Source organism: Lasiosphaeria miniovina (genome assembly GCF_030549165.1).
Source record: "Lasiosphaeria miniovina strain SMH2392-1A chromosome Unknown B0T26scaffold_7, whole genome shotgun sequence".
NCBI classification, from domain to species: domain Eukaryota; kingdom Fungi; phylum Ascomycota; class Sordariomycetes; order Sordariales; family Lasiosphaeriaceae; genus Lasiosphaeria; species Lasiosphaeria miniovina.
In genome coordinates, this window is record NW_026848226.1 from 3,294,260 (window position 1) to 3,306,689 (window position 12,430).

The 12,430-nt window shown below is 58.5% G+C and overlaps 3 protein-coding genes across 3 annotated transcripts; 2 read left to right on the forward strand and 1 right to left on the reverse strand.

The window, feature by feature from the left end:
• Positions 1-1,323: 1,323 nt before the first annotated feature.
• On the forward strand, positions 1,324-4,368 carry B0T26DRAFT_656812 (Nup93/Nic96-domain-containing protein; the record flags this gene model as incomplete). Its single annotated transcript, XM_060438735.1, has 2 exons — positions 1,324-3,966; positions 4,048-4,368. 2 exons carry the CDS (start codon positions 1,324-1,326, stop codon positions 4,366-4,368), a joined length of 2,964 nt encoding a protein of 987 aa, XP_060291943.1.
• A 971-nt stretch (positions 4,369-5,339) lies between these two features.
• B0T26DRAFT_728325 (uncharacterized protein) lies at positions 5,340-8,804 on the forward strand (the record flags this gene model as incomplete). Its single annotated transcript, XM_060442890.1, has 3 exons — positions 5,340-6,253; positions 6,424-6,642; positions 6,884-8,804. Coding segments are annotated over 3 exons (2,593 nt in total), but the record flags the coding sequence as incomplete, so codon positions are not given.
• A 391-nt stretch (positions 8,805-9,195) lies between these two features.
• Positions 9,196-12,073, reverse strand: B0T26DRAFT_728331 (uncharacterized protein). The gene is made up of 5 exons (XM_060442891.1): positions 11,650-12,073; positions 11,208-11,579; positions 11,079-11,145; positions 10,787-11,007; positions 9,196-10,724 (listed from the first exon to the last, which is right to left on the reverse strand). The coding sequence occupies exons 1-5, from the start codon at positions 11,678-11,680 to the stop codon at positions 9,610-9,612; spliced, it is 1,806 nt and encodes a 601-aa protein (XP_060291945.1). The 5' UTR covers positions 11,681-12,073; the 3' UTR covers positions 9,196-9,609.
• Between the last annotated feature and the right edge of the window lie 357 nt (positions 12,074-12,430).

Below are 12,430 nucleotides of genomic sequence, written 5' to 3' on the forward strand. Positions count from 1 at the left end.
GATGCTTCTCTGGATGCTTCTTCTGATGCTTCTTCAGATGCTGCTTCTCCAGATGCTTCTCCAGACGCTTCTCCGGATGCTTCTCTGGATGTTGAGACAGCTGAGCAGCCCTCCGGCTAGGAATTGTGGGTTCCTCGCCTTGCTTGGATTTTCATTATCGCTACGTATGGTGTTGCAGCGTACCTAGCCTTGCTGTTGATGTGAAGCGAGCGGTGCTTGTGATGCCTGGGAATTCAGCAAGTTTTCTCTAGATAGAATTTGGGGGAACAGCGTAATCACTCAAATATTTAGGCTTCACACCGACAAGTTGCTTTGTTGACTTTTGAGGGTTGGAAGCAAATCCCTGACCAGCATGCGTCATCATTGACTGATGATGAACGCTGAGTATTCCCGAAGTCTTTATGTCTCACTCTTGCACAGTCTATTCAACCCCTGTTTAAATGTTACACCGCTTCATTAAATAGTGGGGCCTTTGGGTCTGCATCTCACCAGATTGTGCCAAATGTAAAAGCTACCTCACCTACGGTCTATCGCGTGTTGAAGCTGGTTTCGTTAACCTCAGTCCTCATCGCTAAGTGCCACGCGAATAATTAAACAGCTGCTGGAATGCGCAGGCATTTTTGAAAGGTTTCTGGCACCTTATCAATGCGTGTGAAAACAAGGCACTGCACGGTGCGACAAGTATCGCTACAGTACACTCTCCCCACGTCTCTGCGAGCCCCACAATTTCAGCTCCAGCTCCAGCTGGCCAGCCTTTGAGCCTTGCTCTTCCGCTCCTTGAACCCAAAATTGTTACAAACCCCCAAAAAATCGCGGTTCGAGAAAGCATTTAAACAGCGAAAACGCGCCCGCGGAACGCGATCCAGCTCCACGTTCCACCCTGGCGACGCGACATTCGGACGCAGTCACACAGATATGTCACTTTTCGGGAACCCCCCAGGAGGCGCATCCAAAACAACGCCGTCGCTGGGCTTGGGCCTGAGCGGCTTCGGACTGGGACAAAACAATGCTGCGCAGGGAGGAGCTGGGAGTAGCCTCTTTGGCCAAACGCAGGCCGCCCAGCAACAGACGACGTCGGGCGGTCTCTTTTCGAACCTTGGGCAGCAGCAGCCACAGCAACAGCAGCAACAGCAAGCTAGGCCGACGCTATTTGGCCCCGGCGGTGTTTACAGCGGCGGCTTGGAAACTATTCCTTCGGTATCGCGTCCCTCGCCCTTCGGACCTACCACGACAACCGCACCAGCTCAACCAACTCTAGGCGGCAGCTTGTTTAGTGGTCTTGGAGGAGGATTAAACACGGCACCTCCGGCCATGAGCCAATTCATGCTGCAGAAACCGCCACAACAGCAGCAGCAGCCACAACAACAACAACAACAACAGCAGCAGCAGCAGCAACAGCAGCAGCAGCAGCAGGCAGCACCAACCGGGGCGTATTTCGACAGCCTGCTTGTCAAGAACAAGAAACAGGCAGAGGGAGAGACGGCGCTAGGCGAGCTGCCCAGTCTCCAGCTAGGCCTCGGCGACCTTCGGCAGAGACTAAAGCAAGTCGGGCCGCGTACCCAAGACCGCACACTTGATGGCAAGGCGCACTACTTTCTCGCTGCGTCTGGCGTCGATCCTGGCGCTGCTGTGCGTGACCTGGGCTCTTTGGGCCTTCAGGCAAGGTCCGAGAAGCCGCAGGGATGGGCGAGCAGCGAGTTGGATGTCGAGACGTACCTTTCTAACCTGCAGACAAAGACTACGCTGAGCATGATTGCCGATGGCCTGGAGCGGTCGGTTCGCGACTTTGACAGCTTCCTGGAGGACAATGTCACGATGGAGTGGGAGGCACAGCGGAAGCGCATCTACGAGCACTTTGGGATCAAGCCCAGAGACGAGGCAGCGCGTGCCTCGTCGGCTACCCCTGCCCGTGACTCTCAGGCTGGAGGTTTCGGCCGCTCGCGGCGCAAGGTGAGCCAACCCCCTGGCGAGCGGTCTACCCAGCCCAAGGCCGGCACGCTCGGGAGGTCTGGGCTGCAACGATCGGTCATCGGCGCGCCGAGCCGGATCGGCGCACACGCCGCGGGCTTTTCAGACGTCGATGCCGGCAAGGAAGTGACTAGTCCGCCGACCGGCGTGTCCTCAATCGACGACCGTTTCCAGCGCGAGAAGCAGGGCAAGTTGGCCGACAAGGTGCACGAGCTGAACGACGCTCGCCAGTCGGGGCAGGGCATCTTCATATGCAGCGACCTGGCAGAACTTGAGAGCAAGTCGGGCGACCGACACGCAGGACACATGGTCGAGGCATATCGAGCTCTAATGGAGATTGTAGGGGAGCACCCCGATACGGGCGAACTCCCCAAGGAGCGGCAGTTTGCGAGACTGTACGCCGAGAACGACGCCAACCCACAATCCCCCGGCGCCGTGGAACTACGGAAGCAGATTCTTAAAGGCGCCAACCAGTTTCTGGAGAAGCAATTCTACAACGAGGTCAACATGCTCATCGCCAAGTACCCGCAGGATGCAAATCTTGGCGGTCGGCCTGACGTTGTTAGCAAGATGATGGCGTACATCCGACTGCGCATGGTGCGTAAGACGCTTGTGCCCGACAACACGCAGCTGCAGATGATTGAAGAGTCTCCTGCCTGGGCTGTCATCTTCTTTCTCTTGCGTGCGGGCTTCGTCAACGAGGCGGCGCAATTTGTTAACAGCAAAGCGAGCGCGTTCCGCAGTATTGACCGCACATTCCCCGGCTATCTCAACAGCTACGCCTCGACCGAAGACCGCCGGCTCAAGAGACAGATGCAGGAGCGGTGCGCCAGCGAATACAGCCAGCGGATGCGCAACTCGCCCGACAACTCGATCGACCCCTTCCGGATGGCCTGCTACAAGATTGTTGGCCGTTGTGAGGTTAACAACCGGAGTCTGGACCGCATCAATACCGACGTCAACGACTGGGTCTGGCTCCAGTTCAACCTGGCGCGGGAGTCGGACCGGTCCATGGAGCTGGCGGGCGAGTCGTACGGCTTGACCGAGCTGCAGGCGAGCATCCGCGAGATTGGCCAGAAGCACTTCTCCAAGGCGCCCACCGAGGATTCCAACGGCAGCTTCGGCATGTTCTTTTACCTCCAGATTCTGTCGGGCATGTTTGAGCAGGCCATCGCCTACCTCTACCCATTCTCGTATATCGACGCCGTCCACTTCGCCATTACGTTGACGTACTACGGCCTTCTCCGTCCGGCGGTTACGCAGTCGTCGGGCAACGAGCTCCTCACATACAACACGCGGGAGCAGCCTCAGATAAACTTTGGGCGCATGCTGGGGTACTACACACGGGACTTCCGGGCGGCCAACGCACGCGCTGCGGTCGACTATCTCGTGCTCATCTGCCTCAACGCGGACAACCCGTCGGGATCGCAGCAAGCGGCGCTCTGTCACGAGGCGCTACGTGAGCTGGTGCTCGAGACGAGGGAGTTTAGCAGGCTCATTGGCGACATCAAGCCCGACGGACACCGCATCAAGGGCCTCATCGAGGAACGCGGCCCGCTGATCGCGCTGGGGCAGGAGCAGGAGTTCATCCGGGCCATCACGCTGCAGGCGGCCAGCTTCGCCGACGACAACGGGCGCACAACGGATGCGGTCCTCTTGTACCACCTGGCTGGCGACTACGACACGGTAGTGGCGATTGTCAGCCGAGCGCTGAGCGAGGCCATCTCGCTCGAGATGGGCGAGGACCCGATGCGCCTCGTGCCGGTCAAGCCGCGCGTCGACGGGGCCGAGGCACAGGCGCAGCCGGGCAGCAGCCTGAGCCTGGCGGCCATCGACGACCCCGTGGAGCTGGCCAAGACCATGATGACCATGTACGAGCGCGACGCCATGTTCTGGCAGAAGATCCGAGAGCCGAACCGCGTCGCGTGCGCCGTGCTGCTACAGATGAGCGACATCAAGGGCCTGGTTGAGGCGGGTAGATGGCCGCAGTGCCTGGATGTGAGTACTTTTTCTACCATGCCAGAAATCTCTCGGCCTTTCTTTGAGCTATACTAACGATCTCTTTTTTCAACTCTACAGAGGATCCGGGCTCTGGAGATTCTGCCGCTGGGTGCGCGTGGCGACCCCAGCGTGATCCGCAGCTATGCATCCAAGTTCTCGAATCTGGCGCAGCCCGTGGCCATCAACTTGCCGAACCTGCTGATGTGGACCATCATCTGTTGCACCAAGCAACGGGAGCGACTCATGAACGGCCAATTCAGCGGCAACGAGTCGACAGCGCGCATGATGATGGACGAGCTGAAGCAGATGAGCATCGACCTGACGACATACACGAGCCAGCTGCGCTACCGGCTACCGCCTCACCTGCACGAGGCGCTAGCCAGGGCGTCAGCCAATTGAAGAGGGTTTACTGGGGCTAAGGCTGGGAGAGGAGGGAGAAGAAGCCGAATTGGGCAGTCCCGGCGAAGGCTGATGCTGATGCTGGCGGCAATACATATAGACATGGAGTTTATAATTAGCGGGCGGTTACCTTACCTCAGGTGCCTGGGTAGACTTGCGAGACTTGGTCTCATAAGTGGGCGGGTTTTTATTTCCCCTATTGTTAGAGTACACTGCGTAATAAAAGCATTGGTACTACTGTACTTACTGCTGTTATTCGGCATGGCTGTCCAAGACTACCTGAATGGATATTTTGTATGATACCGATAGGGGACTTTGGTCGATAATTACAAATAGCGGAATACGAGTACGACCAATACCAAGGATCGAGTCTTCCGCATAAGTTCCAGTAGGCTAGCCCCGCCCAAAGGACGGCGCGGCAAGTCCCGACTTGGAAGTCGTCAAATACTAATTACTAAGGCATTCACTCCCTTGTCCTTCGCTGCTTCTTCAACCTCTTCTCTGCCTTCTTTACCTCCATCGCTTACCTAGGTAGCCACACACAAAACTGCGTACCAGATATACACGCGTATGTATGTACATGTACATGGTATATACACGGCAACACCACCCAATGACTTGGACCGCGCCAGTTCGAGGCTGCGTTGCCGTTCTCGCTTAAGTGCTACCCTATATTTTTAGTTTGGCTCGTCAGGCCGGCACGCCCGCCCCATACTGAATCCACACCTACACAGCGGCTCATAGCGACTCGGCTTCGGAGGAAAACTCCTGTATAGGTTCGCCCGCCTGCAGGGTGTCAGTCGCACTTTGCTCGGGGCTCGGAACCAGGCTCACTGCAGCTAGCGGGCGAGCGAGCTTTAATTTACCTTTTTGGTAGCTAGCTTGCGGGTTTGGGACTGGGACTGGGACTGGGCTAGCTAGCCTACAGCGACGCATCGCATCGCATCGCATCGCATCGTGGCCCCAATCCCCATGGCGTCGTCGCCGTCTTGGCCTGTTCCAGAAGCCCGCGGCCACGGAAATAGACGCGGCGGGCACATGGCCAGGGGTAAAGGAACTACTTCCCAGCCACTGCCACCGCCGCCGCAGCAGCAGCAGCAGCAGCAGCAATCCGTACCCGAAATTGGCGGCGGCAATGGTTCCGGTTCTGACGTTGGCGTGAATACCGGCACCGGCACCGGCACCGGCAGGCATCGGCACCAGCGCCCTCTTCCTTGGGCAGATGCAGCTGCACCCGTCACTATCGCCCGCGTTGTCGAGCGCGGCGACAGTAATAATAGTCTTGATAGAAATGACGTGCGGTCAAGCAGCGGCACCATTGTCGTCGCCGATGCCGGCAACAGCAACAGCACCAGCACCAGCGGCTTGGGGGTGCATGGTCGACAGGCGCGCCTACGGGGACGCCGACACCGAGACGACCACCGAGACGACCACCGAGACGATGATTATGATGACGACGACGGCGGCCAAGGTAATGGTGGTGACGAAAATGAGAATGGCGAATACAGCGACGACGACGATGAGGACGATGAGGATGACGATGACTACGATGAACGCCGCGCAAAACGGCGAAGTAGGCTCGGCCCGCTGCCGCCCGGCGCCTCTTCTTCCTTCCGCAGCGGCAGTGGCGGCAGCAGCTGGCTGCACCCGAGCGGCGTGAGTGCCGGTGCGACGGCGAGTGCGAGTCCGAGCAGCACGAGTCCAAGCACGGCGGCTGCCGCCCCGACGCCGCCCCCTCCGCCGCCGCCGCCACCGCCCCACGACATCAGCGCAGGTGCCGACGCCGGCTCGGTCGGCAGCGGCAGCAGGAAGCGCAAGACGGGCCCGGTGTCGCGCGGCGTCGCCAAGCTGACGCCCGAGCAGCTGGCTAAGAAGCGGGCGAACGGTGCGTTTGGCCGCCTTCCTTCCTTCCCATTCCTGCTCAATATCAAATGTCATATGTATTCCTTGCTTCCTGTCCGCTAGTCCTTGTGATGAACATGACGATGAACATGAATATGAAAATGAATAATACGTGAGCGATCCCGTGGCTAACTGCCGGCCAACACACAAAAGACCGCGAGGCCCAGCGCGCCATCCGCGAGCGCCAGCGGCTGCGCAACGAACAGTACGAGCGCGAGATCCACGAGCTCAAGTCGCAGCAGCCCTACCAGGAGCTGCAGAAGGCGCTCGGCCAAAAAGCCACCGCCGAGGCCGACCTGGCCAACATCAAGCGCGTGCTGGCCTCGGTCGTCGCTATGGTCCAGCCCCTGCTCGCCGACCGTCCTCTGGGAGGTGGGTGGTCCGTCTCGTCTCTGTTCACTGTTTCTTTTCTGAACTTTGTTCCCGTCCAGACCTCTCCGTACGTGTGTTTTTGTGTGACGTTTTGTCTGGGTTTCGCGGTCTGCCGTGGCTGGTCAAGTGCCAACCCAAAGACCATTGGTACTCGATCGATCCGTGAGATGGTAGTTAGTTGTGCGTGTATCGTGTATGCTTGGAGGCTAAAACGACGTGTCGTGTTTTGTTGTGTGCGTAGGCGACCAGCCCCTGGACCTCCCTACGTTTCCCAACCCGCCCTACTTCTCTGGGCAGCACCAGCAACAGCAGCAGCAGCAAGCACCGCCACTCCCACTGCCACTTCCTTTACCGCCGCCGCCGTCTCTGACTGTCAGGTCCGTCCCTACCAGTGCCGCCTCTCCGGACTCGGTAGGATGGCAACATATCAGCCTCTCGCCCGTGGGGCCGCCCCTGACGACGGCAGAATCCCACCCACCCCCGCAGGCCCTCGGGCTGGGCCCGCAGCGGCAAGACGTTGCTTATGGCGCAGACATGGGCCAGAACCGGCTCGGCCTCGACTTCCTTCTAAGCCCCTCGCAAAAGATTGTCCGCATCGACAGCTACAGCAACGGTGCCCAGGACTCGCCTGGACAGTACTGCCACGTCCCCATGAAGCACGACTGGATGGACGCCAGGTCGACCATGGCCCAGCTGTTTGGGGCAAGTGGCAGCAGCAGCGGTGGAGGCAGTACTGGCGGCGCCAACTACCCACCCAACGTATCCGGCGCGCCGCCGCCTCCGAACGAACCCCGGTTTCCAGGGGAGCCGCCGCTGCCAACGTGCCTCGTACCGCACGTTGCCGTCCACCCCAGCAACACGGCCAGCAGCTGCGACGGCGAAGACGGCGACGTCGACCACGAGACCTTCTCGTGCGCCACGCGGCTCGCAAACTGCAGCCCGACGTGCCCGCTCGACAGCCTGCTGCTCGACTTCGTGGCGGAGCGGCGGCAGCGCACGGCCGAGGGCCTGCCCGAGCACGAGATCGCCGGGCCGCGGTACCCGTCCGTGTCATCGCTGCTCAACCCGGCGCACAGCGTGCACTCGCACCCCATGTCCAAGGTGTACACGGACATCCTGGCGCTGTTCCCGCACATCCTGGGCCTGCCCGAGCGCGTCGCCATGCTGTACTCGCAGTTCCTGCTGATGCGGTGGCGCGTCAGCCCCACGCGCGCAAACTACCTGCGCCTGCCCGAGTGGCTGCGCCCTTTACCCGCCCAGCTGAGTCCCGCCCACCCCCACCCCATCTGGGTCGACAACATCCCGTGGCCGGGCATGCGCCACCGCGTCGTCGTCGCCTACAAGCCCGGCGAGTTCTCATTCGACGACTTCTTCATCCCCTACGACACCACGCTGAGCCTTAACTGGCCGTACGAGGACGCCGACGTGCTGTTCGTCTACTCGCCCGGCAGTAACCCGAACCCAAAGTCCGACAGTGGCAACAGCCCCGCCGCCGCCGCCACTGGCGACAGCGACTCCGGCAGCGCCCTCGGCCCCCGAGACGAGCTGATGATCAACCCCGTCTTCGAGCGGCACCTGCGCCGCATCGAGAACTGGACCCTCGGCGACATGTTCGCGCGGGCTTTTCCTGACCTCGGGGGCACGTACAACCTCAAGAGCGAGAGCCGCGGCGGCCAGCTGGTCATGGCGGCGCCCATGTGAGAACTTTGTCGTTGCCCGGGGTACGGATAAGGAAGGGGTAGATGGAGTTTGTATGTGTGGCTTATAGATAGATAGATAAAAGCGGTGTGTGTGTAGAATATTAAGGGTGAACAAACAAGGTCTAGTTGGGTGTTGGGTTGCGAAATTCTGGTGAAGGGTTAAATACCCATCTTATACCCCTTAAAAAAAATACTTGGCGTATCCTGTTCAGTGGGACAGGGAAAACCGAAACTGAAACTGAACTGCCCACCAAAGGAACAAAATCCACTTTCGAGTCTGTCATTTCTTTCCCGTTTTGGAAACATAATTATTTCAGCTAAACGAAGCCACCATCAGCTCTCGAGCTCGCCATAAGGTATCGTACAGTACGTAGGTAGCGGAGAGCTTGTAGTTAACATGTAAGGAAACGAGACGACTTTCGAGCGTAGCGAGGAGCCCGCCGCAGGCGCCCCCGGAGGGCCGCCGGAGGTGAAAAGGAAAGAAGGAAAGAAGGAAGGAAGGAAGAAAGAAAGAAAGAAAGAAAGAAAGAAAGAAAGAAAGAAAGAAAGAAAGAAAGAAAGAAAGAAAGAAAGAAGGAAAGAAGGAAAAAAGGGGCGTTCAGCTCAGCTTGCCTTCGTGACTTGATTTTAGTATCACTCAAGAATACAGATACCAACAAAGTACCAAGATTTCCGCAAATCCATCGCTGGTTGGTATTTGGTTTATTTACTCGTCGAGTGTGGTGTGGTCACTGTTTGTGTATGTACGTGTATTGCCCTGCTATATATGATGCCTGACAGACACTATTTCTCAACCAGCGCTATTTGGCTGTTGGCAGTGATGACTTGCTCCCCCTCCCCATCTATCTATCTATCTATCTCTCTCTCTCTCTCTCTCCGCGTAGGTCTAGTCTAGTCTGCAAGCATCACTTACAATAATCATACCTAGCAAGCGCACTGCAAGTACCGAGACGTGGCTCGACACGGCTTTACTCGTCCGTCGCACATACCACTGGCGCAGCCGTGGGCAAAGCCTGTGCGTAGGTATATATACACACATACCGAGCTCAGCCAACCTCAGTTCGGGAGTCCGAGAGGTTGCGTGTCAGGCAAGCATTCTCTCAGTGCATGCACGGAGGGAGGGCTCAAATCGGCATGGAGAAGACGGGGGTCAAATGCCCGTCCGTCCGTCTGTCCGGCCCGTCTGTCGGCTCAGCCAGCACCGGCCTGTTTGTTTTGTCATAAAAAACAACAACAACAACAACAAGACGCTGCTTTTATTTCAGGTTCACTCCCACTCGTCGACCCCCAACGCAGACCCCGAGCCGGTAGCAAACGAGTACTTCTTGATGGCCGAGCCCTCGCCGACGAACAGGCTGGGGTGCACGTCGCCCGGCAGCGTCTGGAACTGCAGCGCCTTGATGACGACGGGCGCCGCCGACGCGGCGCCGGCTCCGTGCACGTATCCCATGCGGTACGGCTCGGCGTCGGGCACCGCGGGCGCCGACTTGCCGATGGCGTCGACGGCGGCGCAGCGCAGTCGCTCGCCCGAGGACAGCGAGTACAGGGCGACGGACCCATCGTCCTGCGCAGCCGCTACGATGCCGTGCCCGAAGCCGCCGCTGTCGGCAGCCAGAAGGTCGAGCCCGGCGCCCAGGTCGCCAGCGTTGCGGTAGTCGGGAAACTCGAGGACAGGACAGGCGCTGTGCTTGTTCGACAGCCCGCCGCCTGCTTGTGGATCGTGGTGCTGCGGCCTGCTGCGGATCCAGCGCACGTCGTACAGCGCCATGGCGTTGGCGATGCCCGCGGCCAGCACGCTGTGCGCGCCCACAGAGCGGACGTGGATGACGGGGCTGCGGTGCTTGAAGGCCGTCCACTCTTGAACGGGCGCGCGCGTGTCCACCACGTTGACAAAGCTCGGCCGGCTGCTGGCCAGCACCACGTCGGCGGGGTTCTGCGCGAGGAAGTCGAGGCTGAGGATGTACCCCTTGGCGGGACATGGTTCGGGCTCGTCGGGGCTGCTGTCGTTGAGAGGGTTGCCGCGGACATCATTGTCTCTCCCCCGTACTCTGTCTCTGCCTCTGCCTCTGCCTCTGCCTCTGCCTCTGCCTCCACCTATGCCTATGCCTATGCCTCTACCTCTCTCTCTGGCCCTGGCTCTTCCCATAATATCGTTTCTACTGTTGTTCTGCGTCGTGGTGACAGTGTCAGAAGGCGGCGTGAGCCACTGAAGCTGGTCGCCGATGAGCCGGAGGATGCCGGTGTTGGTACCGACTACACAGGTCATGCGTGACGAGGCTGGTGCGGGCGCGCAAGTGGTGGCGCTCTTCCAGACACTGCTTGAATGGCTGGCAAGCCGACCGTTCCGGTTGAGGCTGGGAGTGCTAATCTCGGTGAATGTCCCTGGCAAAATTGACTATCAGCTAGGGCCACGGCTACCGCTGGGCGGGAGGACAGCTGCCTACCTTGTCCAAGCAGCCAAGCTGGCCGCGGGTCATCATGTTCAGTTAGCGTGGGCGAGAAGCATATGAGGCTGCCATCGAGCGCTGCTTCACTCGAGGTGAGGAGGAGCCTGTGCGAGGGCGCGTGGTATTTGAGAGAACTCGGTTGGTAAAGGCTGGTGACCTCAACCCTCGGCATGAAATCGGTGTGGCGGTGACTAACAACGGCTTCGCCAAAATCGATCCTATATCGGGACAGTCAGTCCGTCAGGCACAGGCCGAGAAGGGTTCATGAGAAAGGAGAGGTAGTCTTAACTCGTCGTTGTCGTTCCTTGGGATGTACGAACTAACGAGATTGGCGAGATAGGGGCTGGTAAAATTTACTGCCTCGGCGTTAGCAAACTTGCTCCATTCTCACCAAGAGAGCGAGCGACAAATGCCTTACTCGCATACACGACCCCCAGTCCGGTCTTGGTGTCCTGGTTGCCCACATGCATGATCCACGGGTTCATCGTGTCTCCCAGTCCTGACGACCACAACTTGATGCTACCCTTGGGCCTGATGCCCTGGAGCCAGCAGGCGAGAGGCGTGTCGCGGGAAGGCTCGCCATGCTCGCGACGCAAGAAGCCGCTGGCCGTGTCATTTGCAAGGATAGGGGCACGCTTGACGCCGCGGGCCTTGATGATAAGCCGCTGCTGGCGGGCCTCAGCCTCTGCATCCTCGAGCTGGCGGCGCTTCACGTTATTGCCGGCCCAGGGCGCGTTGACGGGCGCCGTGCGGCGGTCTTCAATCTTGAAGTACTTGCGCTTTTCCTCATCTACAATCTCATTCACGATTTATTAGCTCTCTCTGTGTCCAAGAAGCGAAGCCCAATCGACGCGACTTGCCGTAATAGTAGCCCGGAATACTGCGATTCATCACGCCTCGTCCGCCTTCGCCTCAAAGGCCCGAAGGTCTTCTTGAATGCGAAAAGGTTGGTGATGCCAGCGGGCGTAATGTGATTGGCCTGTTAGGTGGCGAGCCGCTCGTTTGGGGGTTGAACTAGCGGGCTCAGGGATTAAGAGCCACTAAATTTCGTGCTTAGGGTCGTGGGGGACAAGAGGAAAAGTGGGCAAATAGCGTAGTGGGCGAATGAACGGCGAGATATTCCCTAGTAGTTCAATTCTCTAAATGAACGAAAAGAAGCAGGAGGCCTATGCGGTGTAGAACGAAATGCTGCATGTGATGCTCCAGGCAATGCAAGTTGCACGCAGCTGCCAAGCTTCACTTGCCAACTCAAATTCCAGAAAAACAGCTTTGGTTTGGAGAACAGGCAATGGCGAAAAGCGTGTCCAAGAGTAAATGCACACACACTGTTATGCAAATTTTTTGAGAACCTTGATTGGCTAGTGTCATCCGAATTCGGCAACTGCCCAGTCGATACACAATTCATGTACTGGTCTGAGCATCTGAGACCATCCTTCATCCTCCACGAGAGTTTAACCCAACACCTCTCAGTGGATTATATAATTCGAAACCTATGACCGACGTCAGGACCAAGGAATTCCTCGCACTGCGCGTCCGGCGCAGAAATAACCCTGGTCCAGGTCTCGGGGGCTGGATAGGTATAGTCAACTTTAGCCCTATGAGTACGCCCTATCCCGCAACGCGTGTAACGGTTCGGTTGTT

What these genes read in the sequence shown, in the direction of transcription:
- B0T26DRAFT_728331 (XM_060442891.1), bottom strand. Translation starts at nt 11,680, where the DNA reads ATGAATCGCAGTATTCCGGGCTACTATTACG. An exon ending in TATTCCGGGCTACTATTACG is followed by an intron (nt 11,580 to 11,649) that starts GCAAGTCGCGTC and finishes ATGAGATTGTAG; the next exon opens with ATGAGGAAAAGCGCAAGTAC. An exon ending in AGCTTGGCTGCTTGGACAAG is followed by an intron (nt 10,725 to 10,786) that starts GTAGGCAGCTGT and finishes CAATTTTGCCAG; the next exon opens with GGACATTCACCGAGATTAGC.